At 33.1% G+C, this 26,449-nt stretch overlaps 1 protein-coding gene and 1 pseudogene across 4 annotated transcripts in view; one reads left to right on the top strand and one right to left on the bottom strand.

Annotated features, from left to right (window-relative positions):
- The window catches only part of CDH18 (cadherin 18), a 478,586-nt gene that overhangs the window by 62,143 nt on the left and 389,994 nt on the right, over window positions 1-26,449 (bottom strand). For all 4 annotated transcript variants that reach the window (XM_019802760.2, XM_034657069.1, XM_034657070.1 and 1 more), the window contains 2 exons: window positions 21,623-21,810; window positions 8,989-9,242 (listed from right to left, as the gene is read on the bottom strand). In XM_019802760.2, coding sequence (XP_019658319.1) covers window positions 8,989-9,242; window positions 21,623-21,810 — 442 coding nt within the window. The remainder of the gene's footprint in view (window positions 1-8,988; window positions 9,243-21,622; window positions 21,811-26,449) is intronic.
- LOC117801699 lies at window positions 25,626-25,739 on the top strand (annotated as a pseudogene).

The raw sequence follows: 26,449 nt of genomic DNA, 5'->3' as shown, positions 1-26,449 counted from the left end.
CATCAAACTTTACATCGGAATCTGGGGATGTACTGTATGGTGATTAACACAATATAAAAAAATAAAATTAAAAAAAAAACAACAGATATTCAATCACATATATACTTTCACTCCATTAAGCTTCAATTAATTGGGGAAAACAATTTCAAAATCCAAAGGCTAGAAAGAATTTATTTAATTATAATTAATTATAAGTAATCCAGGCCATAGATCTCCTTCTTTGGTTATTATTCAAAAAAGATTGATTTTCTAAAATAAAAATATTTCAACCAGATAATGCCCACCCCCACACAAATATATACTGGGTCCTGAAGAAATCTTTTACGAATAAACTTATTTTAAGTTTCTAAAAAAAAAAAAAAAAAGAACAAAATTCCTGATTTTCAGATACCTTAGAGGCAATAATCTCTTCAGGCTACTGAAAAACATCCATATTCTTTTTCTCTCTCTACAAGTTGTAGATCCTGGTCTTGCTCTATTCAGATCGCAAAGATGAACTCTATGAAAATTTGTCTCTAAAACAGATCTAGGGGCGCCTGGGTGGCACAGCGGTTAAGGGTCTGCCTTTGGCTCAGGGCGTATTCCCGGCGTTATGGGATCGAGCCCCACATCAGGCTCCTCTGCTATGAGCCTGCTTCTTCCTCTCCCACTCCCCCTGCTTGTGTTCCCTCTCTCGCTGGCTGTCTCTATCTCTGTCAGATAAATAAATAAAATCTTTAAAAAAAAATAAAAACAGATCTAGCATATGTGTGAAAATGGTGTTAAGCAGTAAAGAAATTAACATAGGTTTGGAAACCAAGTGAACGTGATGCTTATAGAGCTAAACCACTTAGCTCCATGAGTTAATCGATTATCACCTCTCCGAACTTTCTTTGCAAGCAAAATGCAGGTATGACCTATATCCTAACTTTACTGTGAGGATTAAGTGAGGTGATATTTGAAAGCATTTTATGATTAAGTATCAAATGATAGGCCTTAATAGATAAATATCATTTGTTTTAATGTCTTTTAGGAAGGTTTTTTTTCTCTTGGAAACCTTGAGTCTATTTTGATGAAAAAGTTCACAAATAGTAAGTCCTGCTTTTTTGTTTATTAGTTCTTCTCTGTTTTGTTTTTCTGGCAAAGTGTTGTAAGCACAATGGGATTTGAATAAGGATTATTATTGAATGAACAAGAGTCTCCGTATAAAAAGTACGAACCACTGCTTGTTTCTAAACCATCTATCAGAAAATGAAATTATCCGTAATTCCTTATTCAGTGCATATGAGTCATTTTATTTGGAAACTGTATGAGAATAAAGCTCTTTTGTTTTTACCCATTATATCATAGGTTTATGACTTTGGCTCATAAGTGAATGAACAAAGTAATCAATTACTCAACAAATATAAAGAAGGACTTGTTGATACCTAATATGAAATTAATTAAGGCATTCCAAGTAGCTTTTACTTCTTTTATATCCATTATGGTAGAAATAATCAGGCCAATAAGTCATCATATTTCACTTATTTAGAGCTGTATATTTTCATATATAGTTTTTTATGGGTTATTAATATCCTTCATACATATTCCCAGTACTATATTTACAATTTGTTAGATTAATTTAGGAAACAAACTTTTTTTTTTAAGAGTGAGTGCTTAGCTTACTTCCTCTGTCATCGAGAGATACCTAAACATTGAAAAAAGGACAGATTCATTTATACTTCCCACAGTATTTCACTGAACTCATCATTCTAGATATAATTTTAAGATGTTATACAGTGACACTCCATAGTATATCTAGTTAATTCCTGGGACCAATCTACAGGCATATGTGGCCAAAGGGTTAGCATAATGGAGGAAATGTTGAAGCAGATACAAAGATACTCTAATATGATGATTATGACACACGATTAGATCCCTACCACCACTATATGTTCACTGCATCCTGCATGAAATAATCATCTGGGTAACATCTATATTAAATGTCCTTTGGGAAATTATATGATCAGCGATCAATAAGATGCTGTCTGTGAGGAATTGGTAATCTCCTGGCTATTGCCTAGAGTAAGTGCAATTAGGTTTATGCCTGCTCAGATTTGTCTAGTAGTCCTTAAGTGCCTTCTAACTGGACTCGTTCCCTATGCAAATCTTACCTAATGTCACACTAGCACATACATGGACTCGTTTAGCATAGGAGACCTTCTTGCAATGTTGTCATCGTAACTTATAATTCTGGGTTATAATTTTTATTTCTACAATTACTCTCTTTTCTGTCATACAGCACATGCATCATCTCTTATTTCTAGTAAATATGTATTAATGCAATAAGTGCAGAGAAAATGCTTTACACTAAAATATGATGAAAGTTCATCATTCAAATTAGAATTTATGGATCAACAAATATGCAGACGAGTTATAGCCAGACAGTGAATCTCAATAATGATTCCCTTTATTCAAGTATTTTCCTTAACAGAAGCAACTTTAAACGAATTACTCAGTTCATCGTTTGGCACTCAGGTTCCCTTTGATTATGTAGATAGAAACTCAAGATAATTATTAGTCATGTTAAAGTGCACTGGAACATTATTTTTCATTTCAATAATAAAATATCAGTCCTCAAAGGTACCTATTATTTTCATTATACTCTGTCCATTTCACTCTAAGAAATTAATTTAAAACTTATGTAATGGAAATCTATTTTTACAGTGATTTACCTAGAGAAACACCAGTTGGCTTAAAGTATAGGCGACCTCTTTCAGTCGCCGTACTCTAGATGCTTGTAGTTTAGGATGCAAGTAGCAAAGAAAATTTATTTGAGATTTTCCCTTCCAAACAGCGGCTTTTATAAGTTTTACTGACTATGATCAATAGATGGGATAAAGTTTAATCAATATACACCCTGTGGGATATTACAGCAACTTGGCCTCATCTTTAATTTAGCAAAAAGTCACACACCTGCAGTATAGCTTAGATTCATTAAAAGATTTAAGGTTCCCTTAGCTTACTTTGGGGATGAAATTTACTCCACAATCCATGTATCCAGAAAATAATCTTTCTGAAAAAAAGAAAAACAAAAACAGAAAAAAAGACAAGGACCATTTGCCCCCTGATAGTGTGTATTGTGCTTAATAAAATGGCCAGCACATATAGCACACATATATTTTAGAAGCTTTTTAACTTCCTGAACCAAATCCCTAATTCAATGAAACAAAAATATCTAAAGAAGAAAAATCTCTGCACAAAAAATTGTTTCCTCTGCTATTCATGCTTCTAAGTAACTAAGATATCAGAAATTCTAATACACCTGAGTTCTAGGATGCTGTAGAACCATGTTAAACAATTATCATTTCTTTGAAAAAATTGTATGCAAGCTATTTGTGTGTTTGGTCTACAGTCAGTAGACTAGCGAAGTGTCACTAAGCCAGGGCTTATGTATTCATTCCAGGGCTTAATGAGTTACACATGCCCACCCAGAAGATAAATTCTTCTTCTGGGGTCAGGACTGTGATTTGGGGTGGGTACCACCACACGCTAGGCTGTTAAATAAATTTGAGCTTCGAAATGGAAAAAAAGTCTGCAGGAGTCTTTGTATCTTTATTGAAGTCTGATAAAAGTGACTACATTCTTATCCAGTCTCTATGATTAGGTAGCTGTGTGAGTCACTCAGCCTTCTTGATCTAAGATATCTGCATTTTGATAAGAATGGGGCTGTCTTGAGGGCACCTGGGTGGCTCAGTTGGTTAGGCATCTGCCTTAGGCTCAATCATGATCCCAGGGTCCTGGGATCAAGTCCTGCATCAGGCTCCCGGCTAAGTAACCTGCTTCTCCCTCTCCCTCTGCCCCTCCCCCTCTGCCCCTCCCCCCTGTTCATGCTCTTACTGGCTTTCTCTGTCTCTCTCAAATGAATAAACAAAAAAATCTTTAAAAACAAAAAAGAACAAGGTTGTCTCCATCATCTTTAGGTCCCTTTACATTCTCAAATGTCATATTCACATGACATTTTATAGTCAAATTATTAGTAAATGTGCTAACCGTATTTAATATGATACAAAGCACAAGTCATAGACAAAGACTTCTGGCTTTAGATGGAAGTCTGCTTTCTCTATCTCTGTCCCATTTGCATTAACTGTCCCTAATGAGTTGTCTCTTTTGTATCAGAAGATTATGACAGTTTTGATGCTTGATGAGGGTGGATTAAGACTTGTTATTAAGGATCCAATTCCTGACTTACAATAAACTAAACTTTTATAAATAAATTCTGTCTATAGAATAAAAACTCATTGTATATCAGATGATATCTTTTACATGAATGTATTTGAAACACATCTGGTTATTTTTCACCTTCTTTTCAAGAGTATGAATCCTGCATGTAAAAATTCTTAAATATTTGTTTTTACTCTGTGTTTCAACTATATAACATGACCTTGTCATTATTTTGAAATATCTCTAATTTTTTGCTGTTATGGCATTCAAAATTAATGCAAAATTCCTAACTGCCATTTCACCATGAGCTATGTGAAAATTCAGAAATGCATAGGAAAAACAAATGTGCCAACAAGGATGTAGTGAATATACTGGAAGCCTTTGTTCACTGAGGTTACAACTAAACTCAAAGTAGGCTGAACAAACACTTCTTACTCTCTGCAACTAGTCTTTTCTTTTTAAAGATTTTTTTGTTTTGTTTTGGCAAATATTTCCAAATCTGAACACAATTTTATTTCTCAGGCTAGCATGTAAATAGGTTATTGTTCCTAAATACTATCGTGATGAACATTTGACACGATTATGCAAAATGTTTAGTATTTCCTCTGATTGCTTTAAGGTTATTATACAAAGAAAACATTAAAAATCTCAACAATAAGCAAATGTATAGATAAAATCAGATTATGAACCAGAGTGGAAAGGAAGTGAAGATGTGGGAAATACTTAGTCATATAAATTTATAGTAAAGCTTTTCATCCTATGAGAAATATTGAGGACTTAAATGTTTTTCTTTTTGTTGCACTAAATCAAGTAGTATACGCCTTAGAGTTTATAATATGGAGAAACTCTAAAATTAAGAAGAGTTTTGCTCTTGAGATGCTAGAGTTAAAATGAGACTTGACTGTCTTCAGATCCTTTTTCCCAGTGTGCAAAATGCATCTACACAAATATGAGATCCCAGGTACTGACATTTGATTAATGGCTTTCTAAACATGCATAATATTCATCTGCTTCCTACTTTATGATGTGTGACTTCTATAAATGCAGTTTTTGTTGTTTTTGCTGTTAATTGAAATATATGAGAGGCCACAGAATATTGCTAAAAACAGGGGTTTTGGGGTAAAGTAAAACCTGATCTAAATTCTGAATCTGCCACTTTATCACCACATAAACTGGGCCAAATTGCTTAACTTTCTGAGCCCTCAATTCTTCACCTGTAGAATGGGATAAATAATACAGAAACTTTAGGGTTCTTACATGGGTTTTTGGCATGCTATATAAAGCCCCTGGCCACAGATAGCAAGCAATGAACAATCACTATTTTTAAAAGTCACATGATGTCAGGTCACATTTCTTGAAAGCTCTCTAGATTCTTATGTCCAGCATAGGATTGCTTGTTTCTCAGTAGCTACTCAGGAAATCCCTGAATTCCGCTTGTAATATACCAGCAAGAGAGTCCAGTCTATTTAAATCAAGGGTTTCTTCACTGCTAGTAAATAGCCTGGTTCTGAATTTATTTTCAAAATACAAGGTAATGATTATATTGCTGCAAATTACACATTCTTGTTTTGAGTTAAAGGAGACAAAAGCTAGACCTGGTGTGCTCTTAGAAATCTGAAGAATCTTACCAATAGTTAAGAAAATTGAAACACAAAGACTGAAGTCAGGAAGCTTTGCACAAGACTGTAAGACTCAAACCCCCTTTCATTATCAATTCTACAAACTTGGAGTTAATTGTGTTCAGAGCACATTGCAAGGTACATCTTTTCAAAGTACGTTTCCTTAATTAGTACAAACATTTGGTCCCTGAGAAAGGTGGAAGTATAGCTTGCTTTTCTGTTTGTTAATGTTTTCTGTTTTTTATTCACTGTTTATACCTAGAGGCCCATGTGAATGACACATTTTTATTAAAATCAAGAATAAATATTATGTAAATTATGCCCCCAAACAGCAGCTATAGCATCTAGTTATTTTAAGGCAGCATTGGAAGGATTCATTTCAGTTTTCTAACCAAAACAAAATAAAAAGGATAACGCGTATGCTAATGGATTTGTATATCTCAATATTAGCATTTGGAGACAACATACCAATCATCTTTGCATACCAGAAATTGGGAGAATGTATGTAACATAACAGGTGTTCAATTAAAAGCTTCTAATAATATGGAGACATTGTGAAGGCAATCAATAATATCATGGGGCAATTAATTATATATAAATAATTTATTAAATGAACTGTAGATGTTGAAACAGCCACATGGCTATGCATCTATTTGAAACATACATACTGGTATGTAATCCTCAAAATGTATTTTCAGAATTTCTTCCCATGACAATAATTACTCCTCCAGTTTTACTAATGGACAACCAATTTGGTCTGCTTTGTGTCAGGGTTTCACATTTCAGCATCATCGATATTGGACCAGCTACTTCTCTGATGTGGGGACTCTTGTGAATTTTAGGATGTTCTAGCACCATCCCTGGCCTCTACCCACAGATGATAGCATTCCTCCCTCAGTTGAGATAACCAAACACGTCTTGAGATACTGCCAAATACTCTTTGATGTGTGTGTGTGTGTGTGTGTGTGTGTGTGTGGTGTTGTCCTTGTGTAAGAACCACTATTCTTATGGAATGAGTGTTTCTGTGTCTGTTGGGATATCTAGAACAATACCAAAAGAAGTTTGTGTCTGACCTCAATTTTTCCTCCCTTCGGTCTACCATTTTGGAATATATTTTCTACCCCTCATAGTACTTTTAAAATTTGTTATGTTGTAAAAATATATTACAGAATACATATATCATTAATACCAAATTTAAGTTTTCAAAAGAAACTCTTACCATTATTTATCAAATATTTTCACATCAAACTAAGAGCATGAAATATTTTTCTCAAAGTGAATTGTCTTCTTTTGATAAAGGATGGCCACATTTATAGGTATCTTTTACAATGCCATAGTTTTTAATGTTGTTAGAATAATTTTACTTATTATTATATGTCAAAATATTACTGAAATATGGCATTCCATGGAATAATGAAGCATAGTGGGCTTCTCCCTCATTTGACAACTAAACATATTGACTTTTATTTCCATCCTTTAATCAGAGATCAATTTCTACTAATTGGGTTTATGCATATTATTTTGTATAGTTTGCCTATTCTGCAACTTCAAACAATGCTTAACTCTTGCTGTAAGTGTGACAGAGGGGTTATCAATTGACAAAGTGTTGTTTTTGTACTCACAGATGGAATAGGATTGTTGAATATATACATTAGTGCACAGAAAATTGTTTCTGTCCATGCACGAGTGCTGTGGGCATTCCTTTTTTAACTGAAATAATAATGCTTATATAAAAGAAAATTGAAACCCTTTGTAAACATAACATAGATATTGAGGATAATATTTACCTTAATAGCTTTTGCTAAAAAGGAAAATAAATGAAGAATCTGAGAATAAGGACTTGATAGGAAAAAACAGACAAATTTGTTAAAGATTTCAAGCTTTCTAGGGCCTTAGGATTATCCAAGGGTATAAATACAAGGAAACTAAAGAGCCTTGTACATGTATGCAACCCTTTGATTTTATCATAATTGAGACATAAAAAGAAAAAAAGAAAAAGAAAACATCTTTCTGATCATGTGAGAAAAGCTTTAATTATCACTACTGCATGACATACAATAAAAATATTATTTAGTGAGCACTTATTAGACTGTGCTTGCTATTTTATATCAATTCAACTTAATTCTATCATATTTATACAACATCTTTATTCCTTGCTCTTATATTTGAGATTCAGTAATGTTGATTGACTAGCATATCATACAGCTAGTAAGTCAAGTCACCAGAATTCCCACCCTTGTCTTCCCATCTTTAAGAAGTAAGTACTTCTCTAAGTAGCTCTCTCTGCTGCCTTGGACAAGTTAGAATTTACAGAGTGACTACTGGGTGCAAGCAATTCGGTTTAGCATTTCATGCACATTGCTTCATGCATTCTCACAATAATTCTGAGAGGTAGATGTTAATTTTCTTTTTTTTTTTTACGGATAAGAGTAGATGATTTCCTAAATGCACACAACTACTGTGACAGAACCAGGAGGCAGGGATGAATAGAAAGCCCAAATCCTTAGTTTGTACTATAGCTATACTTAAGGACTTAAGGACTCAAAATTCTCTAGTTTATAGTTAAATATTTCTACATAACTTTTCCATTCAATTATGTGCGCATCTATTAAGCCAAATGAAACATGTAATCTATGTGATCAACAATATACAATTGATCCTTAAAAAACATGGGATTTAGAGGTTTGACCTCCACCCACACACTGTGGAAAACCCACATATAACTTTTGACTCCCCCAAAGCTTAAATAGTAAGCCTACTGTTGATTGGAAGCCTTAACAATAATATTAAGTCGATTGACACATATTTCATATGTTATATGTATTAGATACTGTATTCTTAAAGTAAGCTAGGGAAAATAAATTATTATTTAGAAAGTTATAAATAAGAGAAAATACATTTGCAGTAATATTATAAAAAAAAATCCATGTATTATAAGCAAAAATCTGTAGTTCAAGATCGTACTATTGACGGTCAACTGCACTCAAGGAGATAGCTACATGTAATCTAAATTTGACAGAAACCCCATCCACTACATTACACAGTCGAGGAATAGATTAATATTCTAATTTAATTACTTTAATAGAAAATAACATGGAAATAAAATATTTCACATTTTATTTATTTTAAATTATTATGAGAGGCAATAAAAATCTTTATATATTCACAAGATTAAGGCATACCATACCTTACTAAGCTATTAGCACTGTCGGGATCCTGTGCCAAAACTGTGCCAACAACAGTCCCGATCTTGGCATTTTCATAGACTTCCATGACATAGGAAGGCATGGAAAAGAGTGGTGGTTCATCCACATCCCCAACAATGATCTTCAGCATGGTAGCATCTTTAAAAGGACCCAAGTGAGAAAAGCGGAAATCAAGATGTGTATTTGCCCCTTCTATGGTGAGAGTATATGACTTCTTTTTCTCATAGTTCAGTGGCTGTTGGGAAAAAATATATAAGATTTCCAATATTACGACTGCCATTACATTTCAAACAAACATTTTTTCGCATTTTTGAAAACAAACAAATGTGGATAGATTTAAGTCAATCTGTTTTCATTTATCAACAGACTATGAAGTTTGTCTTCACCATAACATCTAAAGCAAAAATCATAAAAACTCAATTCTGAATCAACTGTAATTTTTCAAAGCTATAAATCTAACGATAACTAGGAATAAAAAATATGTCCTACAGGCAAAAAAGTACTGCCTTTTGGAGACTCTTAGTTTCTAGTACTTCTATATTCTCTTCAGTTTGCATTGGCAACCTTAAATACATTTACTACTAATTTTTTAACTTTAAAAAATAGATTTTTGTTTTGATTTTAAACAATTTATGTTCTATCATTGATTTTTTTTTTTTAATCTATACCCACCTTACTTTCACCTTGCTGGTTTTAAACTTGGTATTTTATTATACAATCTAATAAACTTTTAAGTTTTCAATTCAACAATGTTTCCTTAGAATCTTAATCAAATATACAGACTTTTGAATCTTATGTTTATTGTTTTAATTGTATTTATTTTGTTTTGCTGGTAATATCATTTCATGTATTTGTTTTGTTTTCATATTCTTTAATATAATGTTTTGATCAACTTTGTTTTTTAAATTATAATCTTTTTTTGTTTATACCATTTGTTTGTTTAGCTTTGAGTCCATATCAGTAGTTTCTCATAATCCTTTTAGTTTTTGTCTTAATTTTTAAAATCATCCAGCTAATACATATTTTTCTTCTATTAATAATATAGGTCAGGAGTCATGGATTTGACTTACAATAATGAATAAAGTCATCCAAGTGTTTCACCCCAGGAACATATGATCTAATCTCAGATATAAAATAGTAAATAGACATTTATATCACTCTGCTTAATGCCATAAGACATACTAGATATTATGAAAATAATAAGAATACACAATCAGAAATAGGAGTACCTATAAGCAGCTAGGTATTGTTTCTAAGAGAAAGTACTTTTTCATATAACTGAATGTAAAGGTTTAGACATGATGCATATAAATGACTCTATGATCTAAAATGAGCTCAGATTTAGGATTAACAATGTCAAAACTTTCATAGTGGTGTTAATGCAAAGGATCCAGACGTCAGCCTTTTCAGCGCCTGGTGAAGTATCCATTGATGCCTATATCTGCCTATATCTACCACTAACTTTACACTAGCATGTTTCAGTCTTGCAGCTTTCTTTCTTGCAAGATCAGAGAATGATTATTTCCTATGAAGGAACTCAGTTTCCTTTACCTTAAGAGCCAAAGAGAAGCTGATTAAGAGAGTGTCCTTAATGGGATTTTATAAACAGAATGATCAATCCTACTGATGATTATTTCCCTTATCTCTTCTGAATTGCCTTGGAAAATTGGCCTTCCTAGAGACTGAAGATTTCGTAGAAGGAAAACAACCATTTAATTTCTAAATGAGATATTAAGAACCTAGAACCTATCATACATCTCAGGGACAAGGATGAGACTGGGCCATTGCAATATGTTACAAGTTTTTATAAGACAAAGTAAAATGGTAAAAAATTTTAAAGACTCAAATTTTTAAAAGTAGACTATATATATATATATATATATATATACACACACACACACAAACACACACATACTTATATATGATAAAATACTATATATTTTAGATTTATATATTTTAAAGAAAGGTTAATTGGTTCTGAAGGTTTAACTCCATCAATTGGGAGGCATTTTCTTCTGAGGGAATTTAAAATAGAAATAAATTGTCCTTTTTCCTTCCTTGGCTTCTCTCCTTAATATTAGTAAATGAGAATCTGTCTTTAACTAATTCAGCAAATCTTATCCAAATTTAAATAGCCTATTCTAGAAACAGTATACCCACTTGCTGCCTATCAGGAATTGGTTAGATGGATATGATCCTTGCTAGGTGCATGGGCTGTCAAAATCCAGGTATTTTGTTCATGGAAAGCAACACCCCTGGTAGGTTTACCATATCTTTAGATCAATGTAGTATTTTAGAGTCAATCTGCTGCATCTGGTAAACTTTATAATGATTAAAGTTCTTCTCTTTGAACTTGCATATTTGAGACCTTAAAAACAAAACAGAACGAAAAATCCCCCCCAAAAAAACAAAATAAGATTTGTTTACTAGTAATGCCTAACATCTCTTTTTCATTATACACAGGATTTTAAATCATCTCCATTTAGTCATTGTTGTAGGCTTTTACATCTTTGTGACTCTCAATGAAATTTGTAGAGGTAATTTTGGCCACCCCTACACCATCAGATATTATTATCAGGCTGTGCTTTCAATATGACAGGCATCTCTTGGTTTGTTTAAGCAGGTCCCTTGGCAACTTAGATGTCATTTATCTTAACACTAGCCTACCGACTGCTAAGGTACAGGCTGTTTATGTAGACACATGGTTTCATGATTACAATTATCTAATACATATTTAACTACCCCAAGGCAGGGATAATCATTTTGTAGGGCTTGTTTAGCACAAGATGGATGGCAGATGGATGGATAGAAATCCAGCTAGAGCCACTAAGGAATGAGAAGATTATTTAAGATGGAGACAGGGATTTAGAAGCAAATAAATTAATGGAAATGGAAATATTTTAACACCTTCATATATGTAGAAAATCCGGTGGTGCTAAATTGCAAGTACAGAAAAACTGGGAAGAAATTACACCATTTATTCTTGGATTCTAGGATTATGTACAGCATATTAACTTTTTTAACTTTGTTTTGCATTAAAACTGCAATAGAATATAGATATTGGATTAGGATTATTATTTTTGCTACTTCTGTAATTTTGGCAAAACTGTTCAAATACACATAGTCTACACATTTTAAATAGATCTTCCAGTAATTTCCTACTAATCATTTAGTCGTGGGAAATTATTTAGAATTCTGCTTATGGGTTGTACTTTCCATTGTTAGCAGATATTTATTTATTTATTTATTTATTGATTGATTGATTTACTTGTTTAAAGATTTTATATATTTATTTGACAGAGAGGCAGCGAGAGAGCGAACACAAGCAGGGGGAGTGGGAGAGGGAGAAGCAGGCTTCCCGCTGAGCAGGGAGCCCAATGTGGGGGCTGGATTCCAGAACGCTGGGATCATGACCTGAGCCGAAGGCAGAGCCTTAATGACTGAGCCACCCAGGCGCCCCCCCCCCGATTTTTATTTTAACCTAAAAATAGCATATCAAAAAAAGTATACCAGGAATGGTGAAATCTATTAATCTAAAACCTGGTTTTGATAAGAAGATAGTGGAGGGAAAACGATTAAAAGAAAAAATTTGAGGAGCACTTGGGTGGTTCAGTTGGTTAAGCATCTGCCTTCAGGTCAGGTCATGATCTCTGGGTCCTGGGATCAAGCCCTGAGGTGGGCTCCCTGCTTTTTGGGAAGTCTGTTTCTCCCTGTCCCTCTACCCCTCTCCCCATTGTGCTTGCTCTCTCTCTCTCTCTCAAATAAATACATAAAATCTTAACGAAAGAAAGAAGAAAGAAAGAAAGAAAGAAAGAAAGAAAGAAAGAAAGAAAGAAAGAAAGGAAAAGGAAAATTTGCTCAGGCTATTGAGTTACCACAGAAAGCAAAAACATGAAATGCCTGGTTGATGGATTTTTAGTTTTTTTTTTTTTTTAAGATTTTATTTATTTATTTGAGAGAGAGAGAGAAGAGTGCAGGAGAGAGCATGAGTGGGAGGGGGAGGGAAGCAGGAAAGGGAGAAGCAGGTTCCCCTGGAGTCCAACACAGGGTTTGATCGCAGGACCCCGGGATCATGACCTAAGCCTAAGGCAGATGCTCAACGGACTGAGGCACCAGGAGCCCCTGGTTGAAAGTTTTTAAAACTCAAAGTGTATGTTTTTCCTGCCTTAAAAATAAACCAAACAAAAACAGATACAGAATAATTCCATAAACATGAGGCATTGTTTATGAACTTGATCAGGTGTATGGTACAGCCAGAGACTGTTCATGAGAATAAGAAAGAATTGTTTTTCCAGTTCTATATTAAAATGTCAACTGTTCATGCTTTTAGGTCTTTCTGGCTGTGTGCTGACAACATTTGGACTGAAGTGATTGAAACACTCAAGCTAAAGAAAAAACTGAGGAAAGAGTTCTTCCTTTTAGAGCTATCTGAAGACGCCCTGAAAGAGAAGTAAATCTTTGATAATTTGCTCACCCATTATCTACTCCATAAATTCTGCCTCACCAAGATATTTGGTGTGGGGGATAGAGGTTTATAATTTAAATATAGTTTATTTCATTTAACAAAACTGCAGAACTATTTCAACTTTCTATTTTTGGAAAACTATACATCTGGATTATCAGTTTAGTGTTTAATAGATAAGCATAAGAAAAAGGTATTCTACTGGAGATTACTAACATGATATTAACATTCAGGAAGAAATATTCCAGGGACAACATCAAATTCTTTTTTCATTTTTACAGACTTTGCCTTGGATTTAATTCTCTGGACAAGTTCAGTTGTGGTTCAAGCTCTGTGAATTACAAACACAAACTACCATATCAGCTCATGCTTAATAAGTGCTATGCTTAGTGTTGCCAAATTTAGTAAATTAAAATTATTTTTGATAGAGTATGTGTCAACTATCATATGGGACATACTTAGTTAAGAAATGATAATTTATCTGAAATTAGAATTTAACGAGGTGTCCTGTGTTTTATCTAACAATGTTAACTAGGATACAATCATGACAATCATAGTTAGTAACTAAATATACCAGAAATATATAATTACAGCAAATACAACATGGATATGTATTGACAACTCTCAACTATAAAAAAATGAACATTAACCATATGAAATTGCTAATATCAACAATGTATGACATACACAAAAGATAATTTTGTATGTCGGTGTAAGATATTATTTTTCTAACATTAAACCATCCAAACATTCCTGGGATAATTGCACCTGTGATGTGCTCTGTTCTACTGGAATGGTGCTTAGAATGATTCTGCAGATACTCAGAAAAGAGGTTGCTTAATATTTCTATTGGTCTGTTAGGCTTTCGTGTTAATGCATTAGCTTCTGAGGACTGTCACAATAAATTACCACAAACTAGATGGCTTGACACAACATAAATTTATTTTCTCTCGATTCTGGGGACAGAGTCTGAAATTTGGCTGTGCTGACCTTTCTCTGGGCTTTAGGGAACATAATCCGTTCCTCACCTGTTCCAATTTCTGTGATTGCCCTGGCATTCCTGAGAAAGAAGACACCCCAGCACGGTTGGGAATTCAATTTACATTCTAATTCAACCACTTGTAGGATGAGACCCCAGGGTTGTTGTTCAGAAATTTCCGCTCTGCAGCATTGGGCCATAAAGTTTTCTTCAGGAAAGACATAGATTTCAGGTAACTTGTGCCACAACTATATTTGTTAGATGATGTACTCTCAATATAATGTTTCCTCATTCTTAATGGTCAAAATTGTTTGCCTGTGATCTCCACACTTAAAGGACAATCCAGTTAAATATAAAGCCCTTGACTCACATTTATTTTACTTAGTATCTACTACACATAGCTCCACGCATGCCTAAAAGTAATTTCCCATGCAAAGCTTTCCCTGACCCTTCCTCATCTTTGAAAAATTGGCGTTCTTATCTGTGAGCTCATAACAATTTAAGTAAACCTATACCATTAGCATTTGACATCCTGTATTATAATAATGTTTCACATCCACTCAGTTTCTCTAAGAGAAAGAATATTATCTAATTCATCTTCATATTTCAGGTATCTGGCATAATTCCTAGTAGATGGTGGGTGATTAATAGCTCTTCCTCAATCTCAAGCATAGCTATATTTAGAGTACAGAGAAGTACTACTACGTGGTTTATATTTGAAGGATGAAAAATTCTGTATTATTGCTAAAATATGCATAGCTGATACCTATGCATGACCTAAACAATTAATGAATACTAAGTCATTTAATCATCACAACACTTCCATGACTTATAATTGTTTCCCATTTACAAATGAGAAAATCAAAGTACAGAAAAGTTCAACTTGCCCAGGAGTGACAACCAGTAAATGGTATACATGGGATTTGATCTCATACAATGTCCTCACCATTAAAAGATACATTTACACATCTTTTCAAGTATCTGCTAAAACACTGAAAACGAATTGATAACTGTAATTATAATTTCATTAATTCTGGCTACCAGAACTCAGAGTGCCTTTATAATTTCCTTAATTCACAGACTCACAGAGCCAAGAAACGTAAATGCTTTTCACACAAAACCCTCTCTCTCTTCTGTCCCTGCTAGAAGGGCTTATTCTGGTGTAATTTTAACTTCCCCAGCCACTGGGGCTTCTCTTACTTTTCCTTAATTACGGCTCAATACCCCAATGCAGTTCACTGTCATGAGTTGACTCCAATTTTCATTTTAAATTTTAGTTTCTTAATTTCATCCTATTACTCCTAGTAATTACTTTTACATATCATTGCTCTCTCTAACTTATAAAATAATACTTTTCCTTCTTTAATATTAACACATTTCGCATTACTGTAGATAGTTATCACTCCCATCAATCATTTTCCAGCCAGCTCTACAAATTTGGGACTTTTTAAATTGTTTCTCATTAATCATTTCTATTATTCATTAAATCACACTGGTATATTCTTCCTCTGGACTTACATAACCAACATTAAGTAGAAAGATACTGAAAACAGCATTCAGCCAAGTTGCTTTACGAATCAATTCTTCTTGGAGTACAAGAAGTCCTAAAATTAATTCTTTCTTTCTTTCTTTCTTTCTTTCTTTCTTTCTTTCTTTCTTTCTTTTCTTTTCTTTTCTTTTCTTCTTTTCTTTCTTTTTTAGTAATAAGAGAAGAGACTCCTTATGACCTCACCTTGGTCCAATTTCTATATTGCACTCTCATCCCAGTTTTATAATGCAAGAATGGGAGGATAATGATGGAATTGATAGCAATATTTTAATACATGCAAATGTCACTTCAATCATGCCACAAAATCGCCAAATTCTGGAATAGTAACTGGTACTATTAGTAATTTTTGCTCTCTGAAAAACAGTGTATTTTAAATGATAGCATTTTGCCAAAGCATGAGGAAAATGGTATGGATTTGAATAATGTTTTTTCAATTAGACTTTCTTATCATGCCATGGTTTCTGGTCCTTGTCAGAGATCTTTCCTGGATGGTAGACATTCTGTGGAAACTACAACACATGTATAAGCTTTTTGTTATAAATTTCTTTGTACAGAAGAGTGTAATGTTCATTCAATGTGTATAATTCCAAGGATATTGATACAAATAAATATTAAATGCTTACTGTCACTTGAAGATAGGAAGAATAAATGAGACATTTTTTTATTTCAAGTGAAAAATACACATATATTTTATAATAAAAAGTATATTTATATTATATATATTATTATGCAAGCATAAATGTGTGTATATTTTTATATGCCCACACATATAAAAACTTACCAATAGTCTATGGATGTGAATAGCTTAACTCTTCAGGATGTTTCAACAGATTACCAAATTCCATCTAATGTACTAAATTCTATTATAACAGTCAATTAACATCCAAAATAGTTTCAACTGATATCTATCACTTCATGGCCATGCCTATATATGAGTAGTAAGAACAAATTTGCTCCAAAGCAGTCCTCTGTCAAAAGTCATTTCAAATATAGTGATAGATATCACTGAATTGAGATGTGGACTCCTCTTTTCATTTCCAGTTGAGCAGGAGAACTACTTTCCAGACATTAGACCCTCATATGAATAAAAATAGCAGCTTGGATGAGTTGTTTGATAATAAAATCCCTAGTGAATGTTCAGTTTTTGTAAATAGTTCATTAGAATTAGAAACCTATTTTTTTTCTTTTTTTTTTAAGATTTTTTTTTCTTTATTTTAGAGAGGGTGGGAGTGCGGGGGGAGGGACAGAGGGAGAGAAAGTCTTAAATAGACTCTAAGACAAGTATGGGGCTCAATTTCAGGACCCTGAGATCATGATCTGAGCCAAAACCAAGTCAAGTGCTTAACCAACTGCACCACCCAGGTGCCCCAGAAACCCATTTCTTTTTAAAAACAAAGTGTGCTCATGTGTTTGTCTTTATGGGCATTTGCAATAGATTGGGATGTCTTTTTCATTGCACTTTGTAGCTCAGAGCCCTAAAACTTTACAATCCAATGGCCAGAACAATCTGATTCTTATTCTACCAGTCAATGCAAAGGTACACCAAAGAAAAATTCAATAAAAATAATCCACTAAACAACCAAAAATGTGGTTATTTGAAGTAGATCTAGTATGGTTATAATTGAACATATTTCATATTTTTTCTCTTAAGATTAACTTAAACTTTACAAAAATACTTCTATAATTTTTTATGTTTAGTCTATGATCCATTTCAAATCATTTGTTAAATGAAATGATAGCAATCTTTTAACACACTGAACAGTATGAGGCTTAAAAAAATACAGTTTTCAGTCGCAAAAATATTTAGCAACTATTGGTGACAGAGATATACTTATAGAATATGGAGATACATATCCATGGAAATTATCAGTGTATTCACAGTGAATTAATTAGAATAGGGTCTTCCTACTCTATCAGATCTAGCAGATTTAAGAGGGATCTAGAATTGTTATGTTTCCTATAGTGAGAAGTTAGTGAAATGCCTATTCTGATATGTAAGGTAGAAAAGATAACCTAGGGAAGGATATTTGTGACTGATATATACCTGGATATGTTGAACTACAAAGATAATATTAAACTTGAACTTTGAAAAAATCTTTTTTTTTTTAGAGAAGAAGGAAAGAGAAGTAGATTACCAAAAAAAAAAAAACATAAGTGAATACATACATATGTGATATATTGTACACAGAATATTTTTTGTGTGTGTTTATAGGTGATTTGGATAACATTAAATAAAGGAGGGTACAATAATAACTACATGGAGTAGTCTGAAAAGTGTAATTAAAACCTGGTACAAATAGAGGGAAAAAGGAAGACAAGGAGAAAAGTAGAAATTGTAATTGTAATTGTAATTGTAAAAGTAGGTATTGTAATTTTTTTGGCAGACACAATTTAGATCACAGCTTTTACTGTATTTTATCCATTTTTTAGTAATCACCTTGTAAAGTGCTTAAATAAGAAAACAGCAGATTCAAAGACTGGAAATAATGCCACAGATCTTTCAATGGCAGGACCAAAATTTGTATTTCTTTTGACAGTAAAGATCATATTTTCCACAATGCTTCATTGACTTGAAGACCAAGTTTAGGTGTTTTGGCTTAAAATAATAGATACTGTCTATGTATTTAAATACATCTGAAGAGAGAAAATGACAGTACAGATGGTATTTGCTGAAAGTCAGGAGAGTCAATAGGGTTGGATTCTTGAATTTAAAAAAAAAAATGGAACAAGTACTATAAAGAGTACAAATTGATATGGAGGCCACAGGAAGAGAATCTGAGAAAGGCTGCTAAGAAGCCTGCATTCTTAGCTCCAGAGGTTTCTGCTAGACGAAAGTGTGCATCAACTTGCATTCATCCTTTATTTCCCCCCTTTCCACCCAGTCAGGCTCCATTAAACAATGAATGGAAGTTATCAATGTGTATTTACGATGTACCACACCATGGACCAGTGAATTCAACCTGGCAATTTTCTGATAAAGGAATGATATGGACAGGAATGGGCAGATATTCTGCAAGCCAATTTAGAAAGCAGTGCTGATTTTGATCTTTGGGAAGATTAGCAGTTCTGCCTTGTTGGCTAAGGTGAGCTGCCTTAGAGGATTAAATAAGGGACAGATTTTAAAGGACTGTTTGATTCATTTCCTGCCACCTGAATGAGTATATCTCTCTCTTTTTTTTTTTTTAAGATTTTATTTATTTGAGATAGAGCAGGAATGAGAGCAAGAGAGAGAGATCGAGCAAGGGCGGGGAGGGCAGAGGGTGAGGGCAAAGTAGGCTCTTCACTGTGCAGGGAACCCAACGTGGAGTTCAATCCTAAAACCCTGGGATCATGGCCTGAGCCAAAGGCAGATGCTTAATCCACTAAGCCACCCAGGTGCCCCTGAATGAGTACCTCTTAAGTATTCAAATCCACTGAGTTACATAGCTTATTTTTTGAATTGCAATTATTTACAACATACAATATATAGCAATGAAAGTCATTCAGATTAATAATCTCAGTCTGAAGGACTGAAAAATTAGATGAATGCAAACATGAATGCATCTTGGAAGAAGTGGAGACTACATTAAAAAATAAATTTATGGAAAAACAGTGGAAGAAAATTTGAATTCATTAATTGTGGAGATTATTTTGAGTATACTCTCACTACCATTTACACAATTGAAAGAATTCTCATCTTGAAAATAACTATTGTGTGTTATTTAAATATATGTGCACATAAACCATTTTGCTTTTGTTTTTCACAAACACCATCAAATTAATTGAGGCCACGTAGGATGGAAAAATCCCCATTGTTCTTAATCCCATGATATATACTTGTATTTCAGATCCTTTATGTAGTCAAACCATCCACCACCCTCACTTTTTGCAAATATGTTGTAATAACTTCCTACTTTATAAAGACCATAGTGCTCTATAGGCAAGAACTGCTCCCCTACACCACCTTTCCCACACCAGCGGGATCATTGCAAACTTATCCACAAGCATTTAAATTGCACTCCTATTTGATTTTCTCAAGGAAGGGGGCATATAATCATGGGTTGTTTCTTTCTACCCATGATCAAGATCCTATATAGGGTCAACTTTACCCCAGTTCATCTTTTTAAATCAATTATCCTCTCTTTGGTATGCTCAGTTTCTTGTCTCTATTCACCTTTTACTCATCTGCATAGAAAAACACATGCAGTCTCTCAATTTACAATTAAAATCCTCATTTTATCATGTTCTCATTTATTCGTTTTGTTTTTTAAAGTTTTTTTTTTAAAGAGATTATATTTATTTGTTTGAGAGAGAGAGTGCATGAGCAGTGGGAAGGGCAAAGGGAAAGGGAAAAGCAGACTCCCCACTGAGCTGAGGGCCCAAGTGGGGCTCAATTCCAGGACCCTGAGATGACCTGAGCTGATGTCAGATGCTTAACATACTAAGCCATCCAGGTGCCCCTCTCATTTATTTGTTTTACAACATTTCTCATTACAGGAAAGAAAGATTAAAATGATAAACTATTTTAGGTGAAGACATCAATATTTTACAGAGACTAGTGATGACTACTGTTCGGTAAGTATTTAAAGACTTTAAAATCTACTTCGCAAATCCCTTTTGTAGCATCCAAAAAACTAGTTAATCCTCAATTTTAATCAATATAAAATGATATTTATTAGAAGAAATAAAATGTTATATAGTTCAAATAGAAAAATATATACAAAATACACAAGTAAATAATTATGTAGATAGCTAGATGATAGATGGATGATATAGATAGATAGATAGATAGATAGATAGATAGATAGATAGATGATAGATGATGAATTCACTTCAGTATCTATAGTAGCACATCAGGATAAATTTTTTCAGCCTGTGCTTTGAATATATTCTACAGTAGAATTATCAAGAGTATTTGTTAAAAAGACCAATTACTCAGCCCCACTTCAGTCTTTCCGAATAAAAATATATGAAGGTAAAGACCAGAGATCTGAATGTTACTAGATTTCCAAGCTGAAATCATTCAACATTTAAGACACACTGTATTAGGAGTTATATTTAAATCCTTCTTTGCTAATTTTCTGTGTTCTACTTCATTTTTACAAAGACATAAACATATTGTACTCTAAAATAAATTTTAAAAAAGTGATAGATAGATTTAGTCCACTGACAAATTCTTAGCTATAAAAAAGAGTCAGGAGGAGGTTAATGGTTTCACTAAAGCTGTCTTGATGAATCCATAACAATCAAACAAAACCCTGTCTCTCAGTGAGTGTTAGCTAACATGATGGAGATTTTTATATTGGTTAGAAAAGTCTCTTAGTGTTACTTAGATTAGTACAACATAGAGTAACGGCATCAATAGAACTGGCAATCATGATAAACACGATTTGTTACCTGAAAACAAAGATGGCAGGCATATTCACAGTATACTCTACGTTAGCTCTTCTCACCATAAAAAAAAATTATATTTTCTAAAAGTGGTTCCAAAGATGCAGACATAGCCATAATTAAAATGTAATTACATCTTAAAGAGGAACTATTTATCATTTAATGATCTGACAATATGGATTATTGACACCAACCTGGATCATTCACGGCAAAATGGGTGAATTGCCTAAATCAGAGAAAATATGTTCTTTTTACCTTCTTTAAAGAAAGGATTCCTTCTCTGGTCTCTTTGTCAGTGGAGATGGAGAATATCCCAATACCATCACCGTTAATGATAGAGTACGTCATGTCAGCATTTGAACCAGTGTCTGCATCATTTGCTTTGATTTTCCCAACAGCTGAACCAACTTGAGCTGACTCAGGAACATACAGTTGATAGTGCTCTGAAAAATATTTCATATTAAAATAATTTGATGGTAATACAGTTCACAAAAAATAGTTTTATGAGAAAAAGGCATGAAAATGGTAAGACCACACATTCAAACAAAAATTGTATTAAGTAATATATAAAACGGATATGTTTCCAGATTTTAAATATTAGTAAATTGTTTAGTAGTAAAATACTAGATTTACATAAACTTCAAAATATATGTAAAATAGCCTATATAAAATAATTTGTAGATACCTTAATATAAAATATTTTATTAGCTCTACATCCCTAGGCAACAGAAAAAAAGATAAGGGAGATCAAATTTGCATTCTTACGTTGAGCAAGAACTAAATTAGTCAAGTATTAGTGTAATCCCCAATGCATTTCTCTTTCCATACAGCATGTGAAATTAAAATATAAGAGTTTGAAAACCTGAAATTCAAAACTTGAAATTCAAAGTGAAAACAAAGAAAAGAATATAGCGTATCTGTAAATATGATTATTATTCTGATCAATAAACTTAAGTTTAGTGAAACGTATAAGCCATGACAAAGAGAGACAGGAAATTTATTTATGCATTTAATTGCCATGTGTTCCAGGTCAGCTTCTGGAAAAAATTTGAAGTGGTTTTATAACAAAGTTATAAATAAAATTATTAAAATTAATAAAAATAATGACTAAGTTAAAGAGTGAGAAAAATAAATATAACTACATAGGATGATGTATTTGTGACTGAATTAATTTTTACACTATGTATATTAAACACTATTGATTATATAACTCTCACAATCTGATATGCAAAAATACATTTTTCAGTATGTCCTGATACTAAATGTTTACATTGAACAATTTAAAAAATTTCAAAGTTTGTCCTGATACTAAATTCCTTCAGAGAGAGATCATAGAACTTTCCTTATAGAAACTTATGAAATAGGTATTAAGAAGCATAAATGGCCATGTTATTACCAACTCTTTTATTCGCAAGTTAGAAACATATCTATTAAAACAACTTATTTGTTATAGCAAATCTCAAATAACAACATATATAACAGGAACCTTGAATTAAAATGTAACTGTATAAGAGTTTCAACCAAGACTAAATGAATGGTGATTTAACATTATGCATGGATACAATTAGACTATACAGATAAGTGAATGGTGAGCCTGTATGAAAATAATTTCCCTAAGACAATATTTTGTTAGTTATGGTGTGATAATATTTTTTAAGTTAATACATCTGGTAAATGTATGGGGTACTCTAATTTACTTCTAAAGAATATAATTGTATGTTTTTAAGTGCTACATGTGGATACCAGGGATTGACTTATGTATCTGCGTTTATTCATTATTCAACAAAGATTTTTTCCAGTTCTTGTCTTTAAACATTTGAGATGTTACCTGACATTATGTTTTTGGTTCAACAATCCTCACCAACTTAACATTTCCTTGGTAGACTACCCTCTTCTGTGAAACACATGATCCCCTAACCTTAATCACATGCTTTTATCAAGATTTGTCATATTCTAAATGCTCTACCCCTGTTGGTATATTTCATTGACCTGTGAAAGCATGAGACCGTTTTTCAAGGACCCCACCTTTCTGCCTGCAGTTGATTTATGAAAGTGTAGGCTGTTGACTCACTATCATCCAAAGAGATTGTATTCCCCAAAATGTTGGTAATGGAACCAGGAAAGAGCTTTAGTCTTTCTTTGGTGGCAAAGCTATGAAATGTTAGAAGGGGCTTCTGACAATAGTCATGTCTCCAAAATTCATGTCAAAGTATCTAATCTCAGGGCACAAATTCAATATCAGAAAAAAGCCATAATTTTCAGAATCTTTGTGAATATCATAATGTTCCTAGGCAGTTACGTATAAAATAGGACACTGTTCTGTTAAAAAAGAATAGAGAAAAAATAAATTAGAACATATCTCCTATTTTTCCCCCGAGGTAGAAAGGCTAGGGTGTGAAATTCCTGGTGCTAAGGTCTCTAAGTTGCGGCTTACCTTTCCACAATTCTGTAAGCCTCCCAAACGACTCTCAGCTAGTTAAAACTGGGGTGATACACTTGCAAACAAAAGAAGTCTTATTACACAGACATAAATAAGCAAATCACAGAATTATTATGGTGGTAGTGTTACAAAGCAGGTTGTTTTTACAAAGACGATACAAAAAACTGTAAGTTTGTCATAAAAGACTCAGGACCCAGAAAACATTTAAGTCACATTTTATAAGAGGAAGCATATGCCTGGAAGATGATCATGTTTGGGGAAAGATCTGATACTTGTTGATATGTTCTAAGAATTGCAAGTATAGTAACTCTTCCCCATTCACTATGCCCCATTAGACAAATTAGAATATATTAATTTTTTAATATTTATACACTTTTCATATAGTTGAGAATAATTGTAAACTGTATTCAAAATGTCTCCTAATAACTAGGAAATAGCTGATAGATAAGATTGATTTAAAAATCAAAAGAGTTTAGGATATTTTTTATAATTTCTAAGGACTGAATATATAGCCGGGTACCTAAAAAAATGCTATAAACTCCAGGCAAATGAATATGGTGCAGCTCTTTAAGGAAATATATACCAAATATATATATATATAAAATTTTTTAAATATAGGTATAGAAGAATGGTTCCTCAACATAATAAAGGCTATAACAATAAGCTCATAGCTTAACATCATAGTCAATGATGAAAAATTGAAAAGCTTCCTTCTCAGATCTGGATAAAAGCAAGAATGACTTTCCACTTCTATCCAACACAGTACTGGAAGTTTTAGTCAGAGAAATTAGAAAGGAAAAAAAAAAAAAGAGGAGTCCAATTAGAGACGAATAAGTAATATTATTTCTGTTAGCAGACAACAAGATCTTATAGGTAGAAAACCTAAAGACTAAAAAAACAAAAACAAAACAAAACAAAAAACTATTAGAATAAACAAGTTCAATAAAGTTTCAGGATACAAAATCAAAACACAAAAATCAGCCCTGTCTCTGTATACTAACAACAAACCTTCTAAAAAGGAAATTCAGAAAACAGTCCAATTTGCAATAGCATTAAAAAGAATAACATACTGAAAAAGAAATTTAACCAATGAGGTGAATTGACTGTGTACTAGAAAATACAAAACATTGATGAAAGAAATTAGAGATATGAATAAATGGAAAGACATCCTGTGTTTAAGGATTGGAAGACTTAATATTGTTAAAAGGTCCATACTACTTAAAACAATCTACAGGTCAATTATGCCATTCTAATCACAATTCCAACGGTGTTTTTTTTTTTTTTTTTCACAGAAACAGAAAAAAAAAATCTCAGAATATGGAACTACAAAAATGGAGAATTAATGAAGCAATTGAGGAAAAAAAAAAAAAAAGAACAAAACCAGAAGCTTCAAATGTCCTGATTTCAAAATATATTACAAGGCTACAGTACTTAAAACAGTATGACATAGTATAAAGATAGACATATAGCCCAGAATAGAGAGCCCAGAAGTTAACCCAAGCATATAAGGCCAGCTGACCTTTGATAAGAGCGCCAAGAGTAAACAATGGGGAAAAACAGTTTCTTCATCAAATGGTATTGGGAAAACTAGATATGCACATCCAAAAAAAAAAAAAAATGAAAAAGAAAAAGAAAAGAAATAGTACTTCTATATTACATTACACACAAAATCAACTCAAAATGAATCAACAACTTAAATGTCTTGAAAATATAAAATTCCTGGAAAAAAACAAACATAGGGAAAATCTTCTTGACATTGGGTTGGCAATTATTTCTTGTATATGACATCAAAAACTCAGGCATCAAAAACAAAAATGGGTCTATGGCCATACCACCCTGAACACGGCAGTTCTCTTCTGATCTCGGAAGCTAAGCAGGGTCGGGCCTGGTTAGTACTTGGATGGGAGACCGCCTGGGAATACTGGGTGCTCCCTTTGACTCAGGGTGTGATCCCAGGGTCCCGGGATCGAGCCCCACATCGGGCTCCCTGCTCTGCTGGGAGTCTTCTTCCTCCTTTCCCGCTCCCCCTGCTTGTGTTCCCTCTTTTGCTGGCTGTCTCTCTCTCTCTCTCAAATAAATCAATAAAATCTTTAAAAAAAACAAAACAAAACAAAAACAAAAACAAAAACGGATCGGTAGGGCTATACCAAACTAAAAACTACTGCACAGTGTAGGATACAATCAACAGAATGAAAAAGCAACCTACAGAATGGGAGAAAATAGTGTAAACCATTTATGTGATAAGGGGTTCCTATCCAAAGCATATAAAGAACTTCAAGTCAAGATAAAAGAATAAGCCAATTACAAAAATGGCAAAAGATTTAAGCACACATTTCTGCAAAGAAGACATAACAAATTGCCAACAATTATATAAAAAGATGTTCAACATTTTTAATTATCAGGGAAATGAAAATCAAAACTACATTTAGAGATCACTTCACACCTGACAGAATGACTATTATCAAAACAAAAGACAAAAAGTGTTGGTAGCATTATGGAGGTATTGCAACCCTTGTACACTGTTGGTGGGAAAGTAAAATGGTGCAGCAGCTATGGAAAACAGTATGGAGTTTCCTCAAAAAATTAAAAACTAGAACTACTATATGATCCAGAAATTCCACTTCTGGGTACATATCCCAAAG

The sequence above is a fragment of the Ailuropoda melanoleuca genome, chromosome 3 (assembly GCF_002007445.2).
Source record: "Ailuropoda melanoleuca isolate Jingjing chromosome 3, ASM200744v2, whole genome shotgun sequence".
NCBI classification, from domain to species: Eukaryota; Metazoa; Chordata; class Mammalia; order Carnivora; family Ursidae; genus Ailuropoda; species Ailuropoda melanoleuca.
The sequence above is the reverse complement of the archived record's forward strand: the minus strand, read 5'-3'. Positions and strand labels throughout refer to the sequence as shown.